Source organism: Chenopodium quinoa, unplaced genomic scaffold (assembly GCF_001683475.1).
Source record: "Chenopodium quinoa cultivar QQ74 unplaced genomic scaffold, ASM168347v1, whole genome shotgun sequence".
NCBI classification, from domain to species: domain Eukaryota; kingdom Viridiplantae; phylum Streptophyta; class Magnoliopsida; order Caryophyllales; family Amaranthaceae; genus Chenopodium; species Chenopodium quinoa.
The window spans coordinates 462,591-480,083 of NW_018744460.1; the positions used below are offsets into that span (position 1 = coordinate 462,591).

At 43.7% G+C, this 17,493-nt stretch overlaps 1 protein-coding gene across 5 annotated transcripts; it reads right to left on the reverse strand.

Moving 5' to 3' along the window:
* Window positions 1–288: 288 nt before the first annotated feature.
* Window positions 289–16,084, reverse strand: LOC110697064 (low-temperature-induced 65 kDa protein-like). Of its 5 annotated transcripts, none has more exons than XM_021874402.1 (10): window positions 15,856–16,084; window positions 5,730–5,909; window positions 4,608–5,045; window positions 3,769–4,011; window positions 3,392–3,643; window positions 2,954–3,214; window positions 2,531–2,800; window positions 1,885–2,319; window positions 681–1,688; window positions 289–569 (listed from the first exon to the last, which is right to left on the reverse strand). In XM_021874402.1, the coding sequence occupies exons 1-10, from the start codon at window positions 15,941–15,943 to the stop codon at window positions 484–486; spliced, it is 3,261 nt and encodes a 1,086-aa protein (XP_021730094.1). In that variant the 5' UTR covers window positions 15,944–16,084; the 3' UTR covers window positions 289–483. The 5 variants fall into 5 exon arrangements, with proteins under 5 accessions (XP_021730094.1, XP_021730095.1, XP_021730098.1 ...); XM_021874403.1 differs by having other exon boundaries at window positions 438–569; window positions 2,531–2,785; XM_021874406.1 differs by having other exon boundaries at window positions 438–569; window positions 1,885–2,160.
* Between the last annotated feature and the right edge of the window lie 1,409 nt (window positions 16,085–17,493).

A 17,493-nucleotide genomic window follows, 5' to 3' on the forward strand; every position in this document is an offset into this window, starting at 1 on the left:
TATTAGATGATGATGAATCTTTAGCTTTTATGATGTTGAGCTCAGGTTCGGTGGCTTGCGGGGGTTTTCATAGAGATACCACTCAAGGTTTGTTTACTAATTAATCTGATTTTGTTTTGATTATGATCTTGCTTGCTCTAGTCAATGACCAAATAATATTTAGTTGGTAATATTGGAAGCAATTACCTGTTCCATCTTATAGATTGTTCAACTCCTGCAGCATATACAGATTAGAAGCACAATTTAGACTATACATACACATGTAGGAAGAGGTTCGACAAGCCTGTATATAACCAACATGACTATAAGATTTATAACATTCACAAACTCTGGAAAATGTCCAGTTCCTTATTTACAGCAGTTGCTAATTCAAGTACATGTCTAGTAGAGTACCATTATCCCAACACCTAAAGCAAACTATTGTGTAAAGAGGATTACAAACACAATATCCCAGAAGCAAGCATATCTAAGCACATTATATTATTACTGAAGCCCTGATCCCCCTTGTCTTTTCTGCTCTCTTTTCTGCTCACTTTCCATGCTAGAAATTACAGGAGATCCTTCATTACCTGTCACAAGAAAACACAGCGAAAGTTAACATTATTCGAGCTACTTCGCTTCCACATACAATTCCTTGTTTCAAACCAAATACCAAGTATATGCTATAAATGAGTTCTTACCTTCTACCATATCATCCTGTGATGGAACCTCAGTACCTTTCTGATACCAGAAAGTAGCAGCATCTCTGAGCCTGTCGAATACACCCTTCCCAGCACTAGCCATACCTGTACCAGCATTATCATAATTTGTCTCCTCACTTCTACCAAACTGTCGTGCCACCTCTTCTGACTCCGTTACTCGCCCTATAACTGTCACTTTATCTCCTTTCCCTTCCTCCCCAACTCTGCTTACATCCTCCTTACGCTTGTGCAAGGGAAATGCCTCAGTTATAACATCGGATAATGCCTTGTCTTCTTCCCCAGGCTTCAGTTTCTCGGCCAAATACTCCTTCATGGACACCCCCTTATCCATTTCAGTACTAGGCCCAGTCGTACTAGGGGAATGAACATCACGGCCTGAATCTTGCATCTTCAAGGCCACCGTTGCTACATTACCATACACAGGTGCCCCCACTCTGGATTCTCCTTCATTCACATGAGGCTGCTCTTCTTGATTCCCACCATAGCCTAGCGTAGTAGCTACAGCATTCTTAGCTTGTACAGCCTTATCGGTGATAGCAGCTGTAACATTCGATATTTTTTCCCCAAAACCCACTGGCTCCGACGATTTTTCATGCATTCCTGAAGATGCATCAGCTGAATGTTGATCAGAACTATCACCATACCCTAGCTTTGATGTAACAGAACTAGTGGCTTGCTTTGCTTTATCAGCCACCATTGCAGCTGTAGATGATATTTTTTCGGTGTAACTTTCTTGTTTCTGCTCTGACATTTCATGTGTTCTCCCACTTTCTGGACCAGTATCTTGAAGAAATATGCTCTCCTCAGAACTGACTGGCTCCGGAAAAAACTGATCATGGCTTCCAGTGAAGACATTCTCGTCTCGTGGACTATGTTTTGTTCTGTTCAGTTGAGCATCACCAAGTCTTGAATTTTGGTGTGGTTCATCATGAATATTCATCTTATCCAACTGATGCAGGATTGGACTAACACCTACTTCTTCACCACCTAAAGAGAGTAGAAGCATATCAGCAAAACATGCTCATGTCGTAGTAGCCTTCATTTATCAGCTCTTCTAAATACCACTATTGAATTTGTTAATAATTAATAAGAGATAGTTTAAAACAAAAAATTAAACAAGATAAAAAGAGTTCCATATTGTAGTGCCATCTTTTTAGCCAAAACAAGTGAAATTAAATCATACCCATGCCTGTTGGATCTCCAACTTTAGTCTCATAATTTCCAGCATAACGTCTTTCCCCTGGACCTCTAGGAGTATTAGGATCCTTATCCAACAATTCTCCTGAATTCTCAAGGAGGCCACCAAATTTCCCCGTGCCTCTCTCTTCATCAGCACCCATCCGATGATTTCTAACTGTATGAGCTGAAATGGGTGTATTCTTCGATGCATTGAACAGTTCTTCTAACCTATTTGGCCTTCCGGTATCAGTTCTAGACCAATCCAATGTCTCTTCTTGACCTGGAACATAATTTGTAGTATTAGGAACAAAGGTCTGACAATCGCCTTGCAACTTGCTTCCCGGGGCATCAGTCACCCCTTCCATTGCAGTGCCTTCACCCAATTTACTTCTTCTTTGATTACCTGGCATGAAGATTTGAGCGGCTGTAGGATCATATCCTATCAATAATAAGAATAAAGCTATGGCTGAACAATTTCACAAAAGCGCAGTAAGTTCTAATGCTAGCTAGTGGCTTAACCATTATTAACCTGAAGGGTCCTCAAAATAGTAATTCACATGTTACATTCTTCGAGTATCTTAGTTTTATAATGGTATCATTTTGCAAAATACTATAAAAATATATAGAGTTTAGGCAAACAAGATTTCTACCTGAGTGAGCTGCAACTGGTGTACTCTTCGATGCATTTGACAATTCCTCCGACTCATTTAGCCTTCCGGTATCAGGCCTAAACCAATCCAAGGTCTCCTCTTGCCCTGGGACATAACTTGTAGTAGTGTGAACAAAGGTCACATGATCACCTTGAAGCTTGTCTTCAGGGTCATCAAGCGCTCCTTCCATTGCAGTTCTTTCTCCCAGTATACTTCTATGTTGCCCTGGCATGAAGCTCTGAGGCATGTGAGTATCTGTGGAATCATATCCTATCAATTATAAAATTAATCATTGATTAAACAATAGGTTGACTATTTTAACTTACAGTAGAAGAAAAATAACAGTTTACATGTTAGATTCCATCTCAATTTTTTTTGTACCAAAAAAAAAAAAAAAAAAAGGCAGGCAAACAAGAATTCTACTTGAATGAGCTGCAATTGGTGAATTCTTCGACGCATTAGACTGTTCTTCTGACCCATTTAGCCTTCCTGTATCAGTTCTAGACCAACCCAAGGTCTCCTCTTGTCCTGAAACATGACTTGTAGTAGAGGGATCGAATGTATGAAAATCGTCTAGATATTTGCTTTTCGGGGAATGAGGAACCCCCTCCCTTTCAGTTCTTTCACCCAAATTACTTCTATGTTGCCCTGGCATGAAGCTCTGAGCAGCTGTAGAATCATATCCTATTTTTTATAAGAACAAATCAATAGTTAAAACGTTTTGCATATATCACTTATCAATAGGCACAAAGATAATTCAGTTTTATCATGAATTCATGATAATATGATATCTATTAACATGTTGCCATGTTGGACTCCATATCAGTAATTTCTGGGAAAATTAGGCAAACAAGATTCTACCTGCAATCGGTATATTCTTTGATGCATGGGACGGTTCCTCTGGCCTATGTGGCCTTCCAGTATCAGTTCTAGACCAACCCAAGGTCTCCTCTTGTCCTGGAATATAACTTGTAGTAGAGGGGTCAAATGTCTGAAAGTCGCCTTGAAACTTTCTTCTCGGGGAGTGGACAGCCCTCTCCCTTTCAGTTCTTTCATCCGCTTCACTTCTATGCAGCCCAGGCATGAAGCTATGAGCAGTTGCAGAATCATGTCCTGTAATTATAACAATGGGTTAAACAATTTAAGAATCCAAGTCTCAAAACTAGCTAGAGGCTAACATGTTAGATTCCATCTCGATTTTCTGTGCAAAAGAGAAAAAGGTCAAAAAAGAATCTTGCCTGCCTGAGCTGCAATCGCTGTATTCGTTGATGCATTGGTTAGTTCCTCCGACCTATGTTGCCTTCCGGTATCAGTTCTAGACCAATCCAAAGTCTCGTCTTGCCCTGGAACATATCTTGTAGTAGAGGGATCAAATGACTGAAAGTCGCCTTGAAACTTGCTTTTCGGGGATTGAATCATCTCCCCTCTTTCAGTTCTATGTGGCCCTGACATGAAGCCCTGACCAGCCTTGGAATCATTTCCTATCATAGTAATCACTTATCAGAACAACATGCAGAGAATTTTTCAAATTTTAACAACATAACATTTAAGCACCAAAGCAAGGTTAATAATTTTCGGGGCACAAAGTCTTTCTCAGGATACCAATTGGCAAATAAGACTATACCTTCAAATAAGCCGTGCAAGTTATGTGTGACAATTTTATTGTGTATTATTCAGAAAGTTTTGATCAAATCTATGTTCGCTCATCTTTACAATTGGCTCATGAAATAAGTTAAGGCGGAGGAACACAAAGATGATAAAGTATGTCATGTTTTCTGTTCCTTACACATAGGCAATTTAACCCCAACAAAAATTTATACACAAAAGCACAAGGATAGAAGGCCTTTGCTTAAACACTAACAAACAAATTAAGACTCCACTACTCGACATATGTCTAAGTGTCAGGCTCGTCTATTCTATAAAACAAAAAAACAAAAAAATCCGTTTTACAGTCCAAAACAAAGTGTCAAGTATCCACACCTATTACAGAGTATCCATACATTAAATACACTAAGAATTCAGAATAATACACTGTATGAGCTTATAAACATACATACAACTTGCAATACAAACTTACCAGTGCCTGTTGGGTCAATGACTCTGACCTGATAAGTAGCCGGATGATGATCTTCCTCTACATCTTTCGAAAACTGAGGATCTTCCTCAACGCCTGTTGATCCCCCAACAACGGTTCCAAGCTTTACAGGAGGTCCCTTCTTCCCCATATCCAAATCTCCAGTACTATGACCACCACCTAAAAGCGTACCAACAGGGGTGTTCTTTGGTGCATAAGGTTGCTCATGCTCATCGTACTCGTTCAACTTTCCAGCTTCTGTCTTCGACCAACCCAAGTTGTCTTCCTGTCCAGGAGTATGTCTTGCAGTAGTAGGATCAAATGTGTGATAAGAACTTTGTTTACTCCTAGCACCTTCACCTGCAGTTCCGAATTGTGGTTCGCGTGTATGCGTATGACGCCTTGCAGTTCCCTCTTGCCCTGGCATGAGGTGTTGAGCAGCTGCAAGATTATGCATTAGGGTGAATTGTATAAATCAAATTTACAAGAAATGTTTTTTTCTTGCTACATTTTTCATTCTAGTATTTTCAGTATATCCCCCCAATTACAGGTTTCTAAAAACATTATACTCTCTAATTAGCAAGTCCCTAGCTTTCCACTGAATCATAGATTTTATATTGGTGATCAGTTGATCATGAGATAAATTCCCTTTCAATTTTCCAAATCCAAAAAGAAAAACAAAATATGTATACTTCTGTTTCTAAAACACAACTAGATTTTACAGGGGTAACATACATTTTTGGGTTCATAATTTTATTTGGGAGTTAACAGGGAGGTTTAAAAAATAGAGAAGACCTCTTAGATATTGGGCCAAGTAAATGTAGGGGAAATAGGAAGACAGCCCAAACTAAAACAAACCCATAAATAAAATATTTTCCCCTCTTTACTAATACTTCTACTTTCATATAAAACACGACAACAAATACTCGTAATATCACTAATATAAAAAACACATGTCCATATATACTCCCTTCGACCCACTAGGATCGAGTAGAATAGGACAATCTTAATAGGTTGGAGAAAGTACATAATCTATTTAGAAATGGTGCAATATTTAAAGTGCGGTTGTATAATAAATGTATTATGCATGAGGGCTAAATAAGAAACAGGGAAAAAATGACATACTGTGAGTGCCGTGGATTTCAGGGTCCATATCCATCTCATCATCCTCGTCGTCATTCTCGTCATGATCATGATCATGACCATGTCCAACGTGCTCTTTAATGGAATCCTTAATCTTCTTCGCCTTCGCCTTTACTTTCTTCAACACCGATTTCTTTTCACCGTGATGCTCTTCATTATGACCTACATATACATCCATCACTCCATGATCAGAGCGCGAATACTAAAACCATATGATATGCTAATCAAACAGATAATACTATAATAGTTAGAATTATCCCATCTATACATACATTACCAGCAATATAATATACAGAAAACATAATTCTTTCTACCCCGGATTAATTCTCATACTTTACGTTGTACCTACAATATAGTTGTTTGGTTGCGTAATAGTTCTTAAATTAAATCATGGTAAGTTAAAATAAGTATATGAGTAGAAGATAAAAGTCATACACAATGTTTGGGTCCAATTTAGTCAAAATTGGGCCGGAGCACTAAATGATCCAATTAAAAGCCCAAGGTCAAGGTTCAACTCTCCAATTGCTCAAAAGTCAAAAGTCAGCCCACAAAGTAAGCCAATTGGGCTAAAGCCCAACCTCTCCAAGTATGACAAGGTATAAAAGCCATCATATTAACACATTCAAGGGGACATCACATATACATTGATATTCCATTTCATATGCTCATTCTTGCATTCAGGAATATTCCACAAAAGCCTCAAGCTACAAACTCTCTTGCATAGTGTCTTCCTTTTACACATTGTACTGACTTTAGCATCGGAGGGGCCTTCCTCGGAAACACCCCCGAGGCTAGTTTACGTGTGTTCACTGTGCAGGAAACCTTCGGCCCAACACAACTTGGACCGAATCCAGTCTTCTCCACTTCAGCGGACCTTCGGCAAGGTCCCATTGTTTTCAACCGAAACAATTTGGCGCCGTCTGTGGGGAAGACTTTCAAAAATCTTTAAGCCAAATTCCTAACCAAGATCATCTTGCAATTATCTTAGCAGCCATGGCTAAGAACCGCAAGAGCAAAAGCCTCCGTCAAGGAGCGGGCGAAAAGCCTAAAACCCCTACACCATCGCCCTCGCCGGACCGGAACTCTCCCAAGGGTGCCGGCTCGGGGGGAGGATCACACAAGGAGGATTCCCTATCTCCTATAATGCATGACTCTCAATATAGGCCGGACCACTCTCGGTCTAGCAGGGGTCAGTCTGATCATAGGACATATTCAGTGTCCCAAAGCCAACCATCGGCTGCACGGCCTCATTACCACACTCGGCCGGGGACCCCTTTGACGGGGCCCAGTTCGGAAGAGGTGGCAAGAGCGCTGGCAGTACTCATGGAGGCAATGAGGGCACAGAATATGCCACCGCCTCGTGATCAAACTCCTCCGCATACCCGGCATCAGCGGAGGAAGTTAGACCATGACGGTGGGAAGCTTCCTTCCTTCCGGGAGCTGGAAGAGTGGGAGGAGGATTCTTGGAAAAATGAAAAACAGAGGAAAAAGAACTCTCAATTATTTAAAGGATCCTCATCCTCAAGACCAGCAGCGCATAAGAGCAGCAGCTCAGCTTCTCGGCCAAAATCTACTCGCCGGGAACCCGAGACTGCTCGCAGAAGCGTCCTTGACCGACTCGGCGGCCAGGAACCGAGCGTGCGTAGTCGCCTCTCGTTCCCTGCAGCCGAGGCCCAGACTTCCCAGCCAGGGACGAAAACCACTCCTACCTCTCTAAGAGGGCGGAGCGCGGTCCCTTCGGCCAGGAACAAGGGCAAGGCCATTATGCTTCCCGCTAGTTCACCATTCGAGCAATGGATACTGGAAGAGCGCGTACCCACGGTTAAAATACCGTCGCATATCACATATGACGGGACCACGGATCCGAAGGACCACGTGGCCTCGTATGAGACTCATATGCATCTTTGCCCCAGATCCGAGGCGACTTGGTGCAAATATTTCCCAACCACTCTCAAGGGGGTCGCGCAAGCGTGGATCTCCAAGGGAGTAAGGCAAGGCTCCATAACAGGTTGGGATGATCTGTCCTCCAAGTTCAGGAGCAAGTTTTCCACGGCAAACCGCCGAGAGAAGACTACCGCAGAGCTCATGGGTCTGCAACAGGGGGAAACCGAAAGCCTCCGAGACTACCTGACCCGTTTCAGTAACGAGTCATCAAGCGTCTCTCAGCTGGACCAGGGGCTAGCTGTTTTTGCAATGCAGAATGGCCTTCAGCCAGGAAAATTCCTAGACTTCATGGTCATGCATACCCCTCAGACCTTGGAGGAAGTTCTTAGTGCTTCGGATAAGTTCATCCGAGCCGAAGAATGGAATAAAGCAAAAACCCAACCTCAATCCGGGGGAGGGAAACAGAGGCAAATACCTTTGTCTGAAGGCCAAGGCCATAAGGCAAAGGGAAAATCAAAGGCTCCGGAGCCATCTCCGGCCAGCGACCCAAAGAAGGACAGGTTTGCCTCATACACAGGCAGATATGAGTCCTACACTCCGCTCTCTCTTCCACGCGCCAAAATTTACAGTGTGACGAAGGAGGAGCAGAGTTACCGAAAGCCGAGACCACTCCCAGAGTGGTATCAGCGAAAAAATAAAAATCAGTGGTGTGAGTTCCACGAGTCTTCGGGCCACAACACTGAGGAGTGTATCCAGCTGAAGGACCAGATAGAGGACATGGTCCGGAAGGGATACTTGAAAAAATACATCGCGGATCACCGCGAGAAAAAAGAATCCGAGAGGTTAGCAAAGGACTCTCGGCAGGACCTTGATTTCCCCCGGAAAAACAGTAAAAAACAGGAGGGGAAATTCCCTCCGATCAATGTTATCTCGGGAGGAATATACTCTCGGAGGGAGCACAAGCGTCACCTTAGAGCTTTGACTCACCAGGTGAACAACGCTGACATTCAATCTCCCCAGTCGCCGGTGCCGAACATGACGTTCACAGCCGCCGACTGCCGGGGGATTACGTTCCCTCACGAGGATCCGTTGGTGATCATCGCCACGGTGGCCAACCACGACGTCAGTAAGGTCCTTGTTGACGGTGGCAGCGGAGCAAACATTCTGTTCCGAAAGGCCTACAACCAAATTAAGCTGAAGCCCAAGCACCTTACGCCGGTACCCTATCCGGTATCCGGGTTCAATGGGGCTTCAACTTATCCAGATGGGAAGGTGACGCTTCCTGTCACCATCGGTTGCGATGAGGCAGCCCGGAACGTCATGATTGAGTTTTTGGTCATCGACGCTCCTTCAGTGTACAACGTGATTTTGGGGAGACCCATAATTCACGAGATCCAAGGGGTCGTCTCAACTTATCATCAGCTGATGATTTACGTCTCAGACGCCGGCTTCCCCGAAAGGATACAGGGCAACCAAAAGGACGCCCGAAGGTGCAACTACCTCAAGCCATCCAGTAGTCGCCCAGATGACGACAGGGATGAGGAGGAAAAAGAAAGAGAGCCAAGCACAAAAAAGCCGAAAGGCCTAAGTGCTTCGGCCCAAGGATCCGTGCCCAGAGAAAAAGGTCCCGAAAGGGAAAAGGTTGACTCTTCAGCTGAGCCGAAAGACTCAGAGAGCCAGCCGAAGAACATAAAGACTGGGACACCTGCTGACATTGGCAGCAGACCAGATTCTGAAGAGTCCAGTCCATCGGCAATGGACATGGACCAACAGACTGAAACAGTTGAGTTGGCCGAAGGAGATGCTGAGAAATGTGTAACAATCGGGATGGACCTTGATCCTAACACCCGTTGTGAACTTATTCAGCTCCTGCGGGATAACAGAGATGTGTTTGCTTTCTCGGCAGCTGATATGCCCGGGATAAGTTCAGACCTCATCTCCCATAACCGAAGGGTCCATGCAAGGCCTCTCAAAATTGGAGATCTTGTCCTTCGGAATGCTGCTGCAGTTCAGAAAGGCCGAATCCATGGGAAGCTCTCAGCTACATGGGAGGGACCTTACGAAATATATGATGAGCTTCAGCCAGGGACATACCGACTTCGGCAGTTGGATGGAACTGAGTTGAAAAATCACTGGAACGCTGATGTACTGAAAAGATACCATGTGTAAACCCTTCGGGGCAGAACAATCTTTGTAAGTACATTTTGAACTAATGAAAGGCCTTGGAGCCGCCATTTATATAAATATTTACAACTTTTTATCCTTTCAAAATTTTCTTTGTTCTATCTACTCTTTAAGGGTTTTTTATTCAGCCTCGTCTGAAGCCTTCGCCTTCGGGTAACTGGGTTTCAGATTGCTGACAAAACCTGTCTTTTTAAAGAACACCGGTCTTTCAGCTGAAGTCAAACTTCAGTAAGACTTGTTCTCCAAAGACATGAGTCCATGGACAATTCTGGGATATTGCCTTAACTGAGCCTTGTATCCCAGAGAGCCATTATCCGAAACATTGCCTTAAGTTGGCCCTGTGTTTCGGGTATCCATTTTTCAAAGATAGACAGAAAATCAAGGATAACAGCAACAGTTGAAAATTTTTAAATCAGCCTCGTCTGAAACCTTCGCCTTCGGGTAACTGGGTTTCAGATGGCTTACAAAACTCAGTCTTTTTAAAGAACACTGGTCTTTCAGCTGAAATCAAAAATCAGTAAGACCTGTTCTCCAAAGACATGAGTCCATGGACAATTCTGGGATATTGCCTTAACTGAGCCTTGTATCCCAGAGAGCCATTATCCGAAACATTGCCTTAAGTTGGCCCTGTGTTTCGGGTATCCATTTTTCAAAGATAGACAGAAAATCAAGGATAACAGCCTTTTTAAATCAGCCTCGTCTGAAACCTTCGCCTTCGGGTAACTGGGTTTCAGATGGCTTATAAAACTCAGTCTTTTTAAAGAACACTGGTCTTTCAGCTGAAATCAAACATCAGTAAGACCTGTTCTCCAAAGACATGAGCATGGACAATTCTGGGGTATTGCCTTAACTGAGCCTTGTATCCCAGAGAGCCATTATCCGAAACATTGCCTTAAGTTGGCCCTGTGTTTCGGATACGCGTCTTCTTTAAGAACGGTGGTGTTTCAGCTGAAGTCAAACTTCAGTAAGACTTGTTCTAAAGAGGTTAGTCCCAGAAAGCTAATGTCCCAAGCATTGCCTTCAGTTGGCCCTGTGTTTCGGATATCCAGCTTTCAGACAGTCAATCTTCAGTAAGACTTGTATCCCAGAAGCATTGCCTCCAGTTGGCCCTGTGTTTCGGATACCCATTTTGAAGAAGTTCAGAAATTGCTTATTTAACTGAAGTCATACTTCAATTTCTGTGGGGGCAAGAAGCACTCAGTGCAACTATGTTCGGCAGAGTTGAAGAAAAGAAACAGTAAAGCATTCAAAAATAAAGCAACTGAAGAAAAGAGCATTAGATTAATATTTCTCAAAAATTGAGCTACAAGTTCAATAATTCAGTATCGGCAGCCGCCCACAAGCGGAAAATAACAGCTGCCGAAATACGTACATAAGCAAAAAAAAATAATAAAACTGCTGTACGACAAGGCAAGCTGAAGCAAAAAACAAGGCAAAAAACTCAGAAAGCGGCAAGTCTAAAGTTAAGCGCATGATGAACCGCAAGATTCTGAAGACGACTGCCCGAGTTCCTATGCTTCAGCCGGAGGATCAAACTGATCAGCGTTGAGCCCCATGGTGGCCTCAGCCCCAGCAGCAGAAGAAGCGGGCTTTGCACTTTGCCGAGCCTCCCTTTCCCTCTGCTCAGCTTCCAACTCCAGTCTTTCAGCTTCCTCTTCGGCTTCCTCAGCCTTAAGAATTTCAGCTTCAGCTGGAGTTGCATACTTCATGTGAGGGTCTTCGGGATTCTGAACCCACTCAGCACATTTAGACCAGTCCAGTTTCGGCTCAGCATGAAGGCAGACTCTTCGGCATACTCGGAATCCGTTTCTGAAACCCATCTCATATTCCTCTTGGGTGTAAACACGGACTTTGAGTAAAGCCTCAGCATCAGCCAGCTTCTTCTGGGTCTCCTCCAAGTCTTCCTTGGATTTCTTCAGCTCATCAGCGACTTTGGAGGAGGAACCCTTCAGCTCATTCAGCTCTTGCTGAATTTGGAAAGCCTTTGTCTGAGCCTGGGCCACTTCAACTTTCTGGATCAGCAGTTGATCCTCAGCCTCTTGAAATTTAGCTCTTTGGGCTTCAGCAGCAGCAGCAGCCTCTGAGAGTTGGACGTCTTTGGCCAGGAGCAACTCTTCAGCAGCCATTCGGCTGGTTTCAAGAGCCTCTAGACGCTGCTGCACTTCAGCTTGTGCAGCAGTTCCTTCTTGAATTCGGCTCTCAATAGCAGCCTTGAATTTGGAGACGTCCACTCCCATATGCTCCTGGAGGAATTTTTCCCCTTCCATCAGTGGGGGAAAAACCTCCTTCTCCATAGCATCGCAGAAGGTTTTCAGGGCTTCGGCAGCTTTTTTACCGTACTCCTCAACCTCCTGCTGCTTCTCTTCAGCTGCTGCTTGCTTCAGCTTAGCAAGCTTAACTTCCTCTTCAGCCACCTTCTTTTCGTGCACAGCAGCGTCTACCCTATCTTGTAGGGTATCAATCAGCTCTACAGTGAGAGTCTGATTGTGCACGAACTGAAAACAGGAAGACAAAAAAAAATATATATATATAATAAATAAAAAAAAAAATATATATATATGAAGAGCTGAATTTCGGAGGAAATGAAGGAAAATTACCTGCATCATCAGCAGTTGGTTAGACCTGGCTGGGTCAGGAACTGATCTGCTGGATTCGCCCATCCCAGCAGTGGCCTTCAGCGACCAGATCCTTGCCCTGTCTACTTCGGACATGCCAGCAAAATTGCCGAAGTAGGCTGCAGCTCCTTCTCGGTTTTGACCCCATATGAGGTCCCAGATGTGATCTGGGATTGGAATTCGGGGGCCGAGAAACCCATTTCTCCAGAATGCAGAGTCTGGAAAGAAGGGAAGGACGACGATGGAGCTTGATTAGCTTTGGTTACCTCAGCATCGTCCTTCTCAGAGGAGTCAATTACTATGACCTCCTCTTCTTCAGGGGTGAGGACGAAAGCCTCAACCTCTCTTGCGATATCTGCCGTGAAGCCCTCAGCACTGGACATCACGGCATCTTTATTTTCGTGCTCAGCAGCACTCTTCTTGATTTCTTCTTGGACCCCTCCCTTAGGTTCGGGAGTTCTCTGATCCACCTCCATCTCAGGAGGTGGCGGAGGGGTCTTTTGAGGAGATTGGGGTGTTGGCTGGGGAACCCTCGGCGATCCATTGCCTTCCTCAGGTTCCCTTATTGCGACGCCGATGGTCATCGGCCTCTGCTGAAAGTCATGAGGGCCGATGATGGCCATCCTTCAGCGCCTTTTCAGAAGGGGCTGCTCGTCCATATCTGAGTCTGAAGACTCTTGTATTTGATCTTCGGGACGAACAGGAGCTTTGCCTTCTCTGTGTCTGTTACTCTCTTCAGACTGTAACAGACAGGGGGGAAGAAGAGTGTGAGTAAAAAAAAAAAAAAAAAAAGAAAAGAAAAGTTTTCTGAAAGCTCACCGAGGTTTTCAGCAAAGCCTCGTCTTCTTCAGCTGCTCTAGCTGCAGCTTCGGCTTCAGCAGCTCTGGAGGACCCCTCTCCTCCTTCGCAAGCCTCAAGTACCCGTGCAACCTCTTCGGCTGTGCGGGCAGCTTCAGCTTCTTCGTTCAGCAGCTGAAACCAAGGGTCTCTCTTCTTCCACCAAGGCTTCTGCCTCTGATACAGAGCAACAGCCTCAATTTGGAAGTGGGAAGAATCCAGATGAACTTCCCTATGCCTCGGCTCAGTGATAGACGGGGCCCGTTCAGTTACAACTCGCTCTCGGTTAACACCAAGACGAGCGTAGTTAATACCAACGTTGGTCTCGTCCCGCTCTGAAAAAAGGAAAGGGAAAAAGTTTAGCTCAGATATGTTGGCACAGCATAAAAAAGCAAAGCGAGAGAAGAAAAAGAGGTAGTTAAAAGCCTCGGCCCCAGCCGAAGAAGCTTACCATCCTTAAACTTTCGGCTGAGGCCAACAGCTGCTAGCATATTCTCTTGGAAAACGTAATGCGTATCGGGGAGCCAAGTCTCCGGGATATGCTGCATTCGACCACTCCCCCCCGGGTTCGGCAGCTTGCCGAAGATATGTTGCTGATCCAGGTTCGGATCCGCCCCGTTATCTGCGGGGGGACCTAGACTTCCCATTTCGGGATCAGGCTCAGCTAAGTACCGGGGAGCGCTGAAGACGCAAGGGTGGCCCGGATCTGTGGGTGCCCTAACCCAAATCCATTGACCTCTCCAGTCCTTGTCTGAAGAGTCATTTGGCCACATGGTCAAGTATTGGGGCCGGGACTCAATCCGATACCACCCAGAACCATGGCTTCCGTGCCCACTCTGAATATTTGGCACTAGCCGATGGAGCTTTCTGAAGCAGTGCAGGTTCGGCACGTATTTGAAGAACTTGCAGACCCATAAGTATGTCATCACCCTTCGGATGCTGGTGGGGGTTAGCTGACATAGGGAAATGTTGTAATGGATCAGCAAGTCTCGGACGAAAACGTCCAAAGGGAACCTCAGCCCATACTGAAGCTGTCTCGTGTACACCCCCACATACCCCGGGGGTGGACGATGGATTCTATCGGATGCTGAGGGCATTCGGCACCAATATCCATCAGCTTCAAAAATGCCGTAGTGCAACTCAATCTGCTCGGCAAATCGATATTGATCGGCGTTCTCTACCCACCATGAGTAGGGGCGGTTCTTTATCATGGCCGAAGCGACTTCGGCATTCTCCCACTCTGAAAACCCAGGGAGGATATCCCAAAGGACAGCGGGAATTTCATCATCCCGTCCAGAAGCACTCGGCTCATCCGTTCTTTGAGGAGGAGCCGAGGAAAGGGGATTCGCCCTAATCCCTTCAGCAGGGTCAGACTCCGGCCTTTGACCATTCCAGGTCCCAATCCTGTTCCTAGGATCGGGAATCAGCCTTGCTCTTCTTGGAGCACGGGCTCTACCTCTAACTCCTCTTGCCATGGATTATTTCGAAGAGAAAAGTCGAAAGAAAAGGGGAAGGAGTTCGAATTCGAAGAAAAATAAACTGAAATCAAAGGAATTTACCTTAATCTGAAGCGAAAGTTGCCGATTTACGAGTTCGTAGTGGCAAGTCTCAGTTTCTAAGCTCAATGCTCGGGGAATTTGCGAAGTTTTGATGCGGGTTCTTGGTTTCTCTCTCGAAGAATTCTGGGTTCGTGTTGGTGAATAAGTGAGGAGAATGACGCGCCTCTGTTTATATCTCCAGGTACGGGATACGAAGAGTCTGTGCTTTAATTTCTCTTAAGTACCCACTAAGTAACCATTAAACACATGTCTTGTGATTAAACTGCCCATTATCCGTCCAACTTCCGCAAATCATTAACCGTTGTTATCTCATTAATTACGGTTTAAATTCAAATTTTTGGATCAATTAAATCATTTACTTCCCTCCTTTTCTGAGTTAAATCAAACCCGACCCGTCATTCTTCCAAATCGGGTCTGGGGGGCAAGTTGTTTGGGTCCAATTTAGTCAAAATTGGGCCGGAGCACTAAATGATCCAATTAAAAGCCCAAGGTCAAGGTTCAACTCTCCAATTGCTCAAAAGTCAAAAGTCAGCCCACAAAGTAAGCCAATTGGGCTAAAGCCCAACCTCTCCAAGTATGACAAGGTATAAAAGCCATCATATTAACACATTCAAGGGGACATCACATATACATTGATATTCCATTTCATATGCTCATTCTTGCATTCAGGAATATTCCACAAAAGCCTCAAGCTACAAACTCTCTTGCATAGTGTCTTCCTTTTACACATTGTACTGACTTTAGCATCGGAGGGGCCTTCCTCGGAAACACCCCCGAGACTAGTTTACGTGTGTTCACTGTGCAGGAAACCTTCGGCCCAACACAACTTGGACCGAATCCAGTCTTCTCCACTTCAGCGGACCTTCGGCAAGGTCCCATTGTTTTCAACCGAAACACACAATAAGATAGATATACAAGTATTTCTTAAAATCATGTCATATCCTTGATTACAATCTATATAGACGGTAAGTAAAAATCAAAATACGGCAAAAAAAAAAAAAAAAAAAAAAATGTAGAAGTAAATCATACCAATTTCAATGCCAACATTTTGATCATGCCTATGAGGATCATCATCATACTCGTAAGTGGTGGTATTATGACCTCTAGGGTGATCCATTATTGTGTTTTTTTTAGCAGTTTTTGTTTTAGAGATACAAATCAAATTGGGAAACAATGGAGAATTTAGCGAGCAACTTCAAAAGAAGACCAAGACCTTACTAATAAGGGTATGAAAAGGAAAGGTAGTAAAGAAGGAAGTTTGATTGGATTTGTGTAATTATACATTCAGCAGAATAAGACAATGCCACATTGCATGGTGTTGGCGCTATAGCTAAGAGACACGTAAGTGTATGAACCAACACGTCCTTGCTTGGTTAACGGTGATTTCACAAAAGAAAAGCTGATGCTATTGAGTTTGCCCTTTTACGTGGCGGTTACAACATGGATATTACAAGTACTCGTATTAATTTTTTTAACGACATTCAACTAATTAGGATAAGGTATGCTTTAATTCGTGATTGTGATTGTGATTGTCGGTCTCAAGTAATTTATTCAAGATTACCAACTTACATACTTCTCAAGTTCCCAGTATATAAGATAATAAGAGAATAATTTTTTTACTTTTTTTGTAAAACAATATTGTCTAGGACTCTAGGACAATAAACTCAAAAGATCGAGCCATTTATTGTGGAAACAAGGATAATTGTGTTGAATAATTGTGGAAATCCATCAAGGAAAGTACCTTTCATCGCATACTTTTGTAATTAGGTAAAGAGTAAGGGGTTTGAGGAAGATATAGAGTTATAAAGATAGTTATTGTTACTCTAGTGTTTAGAGAGGCAATAAAGAGGTGTATACGGCATACCATTACCCCAAATAATAATAATTGTTACCCAAATCTTTTAAACAAGCATTTAGTAAAATGGTAAGTACAATTAAATCTGCTTCAACCAAAAAACATCTTTATCAAATATGCTCTTATTTTTATTTGTCTTCCAATACATCACTAATGGGAATGAACTAGATAAAGTGTTTACAATCGAGCGTTTGGACCCTTGGTTCAGTTGGTTGTGCCATGCGTTTTTGCCTATACGATGGTAATAAGGCTGCAAGTTAGGCACATAAAGGGTGTTGCACAAGCGAACATCTAATTTAAGAAATGACATTCATGCTTATTGACAATGAATGATGCCCTATTTTCCGTAATCCTAACTTCGATAAGCAGACGATTTGCTACTCTTCTAGTTAGAGAAGGACCGTGTCATCCACGTTCAGACAAGAAAACTCATTTTAATGGGCTACAGACGCTACACGAGCCCTTAATAATTCAATCTTATCAAGTGCAAGGGAGGAGCTGACTATTGCGCTTGTGTTAACAGGATACAAACACAAGCGAGGTTAAATTTAGTGGATTAGGGATGGATGCTTTAGAATGAGTATTATGTTGCCAAGGTTTTGTTTTTTGAATGCTAAGTCGATAGTGTCTCAATTGAAAATGACACGAAACTATGTAGCACAATATGGGCACGGACACAGGGGCCATGGGCCATGTCTGGGTCACATTTTTTTTCTGTTAGCACATAGGCCGACATAACAGAACACAACTAAATTAATATACGAAGTAAGTGAAAATATACTGATACGACAATACGTGGACTTGGGTTGTGT

Bases quoted from the DNA above. Each gene is read 5' to 3' on its own strand.
- LOC110697064 (XM_021874402.1), bottom strand. From the start codon at position 15,943: ATGGATCACCCTAGAGGTCATAATACCACCACTTACGAGTATGATGAT. The intron at 2,320-2,530 runs GTAGAAATCTTG...TATTATTGATAG, and splicing joins ACCAGTTGCAGCTCACTCAG to GATATGATCCTACAGCCGCT. The intron at 570-680 runs GTAAGAACTCAT...TTCTTGTGACAG, and splicing joins ACAGGATGATATGGTAGAAG to GTAATGAAGGATCTCCTGTA.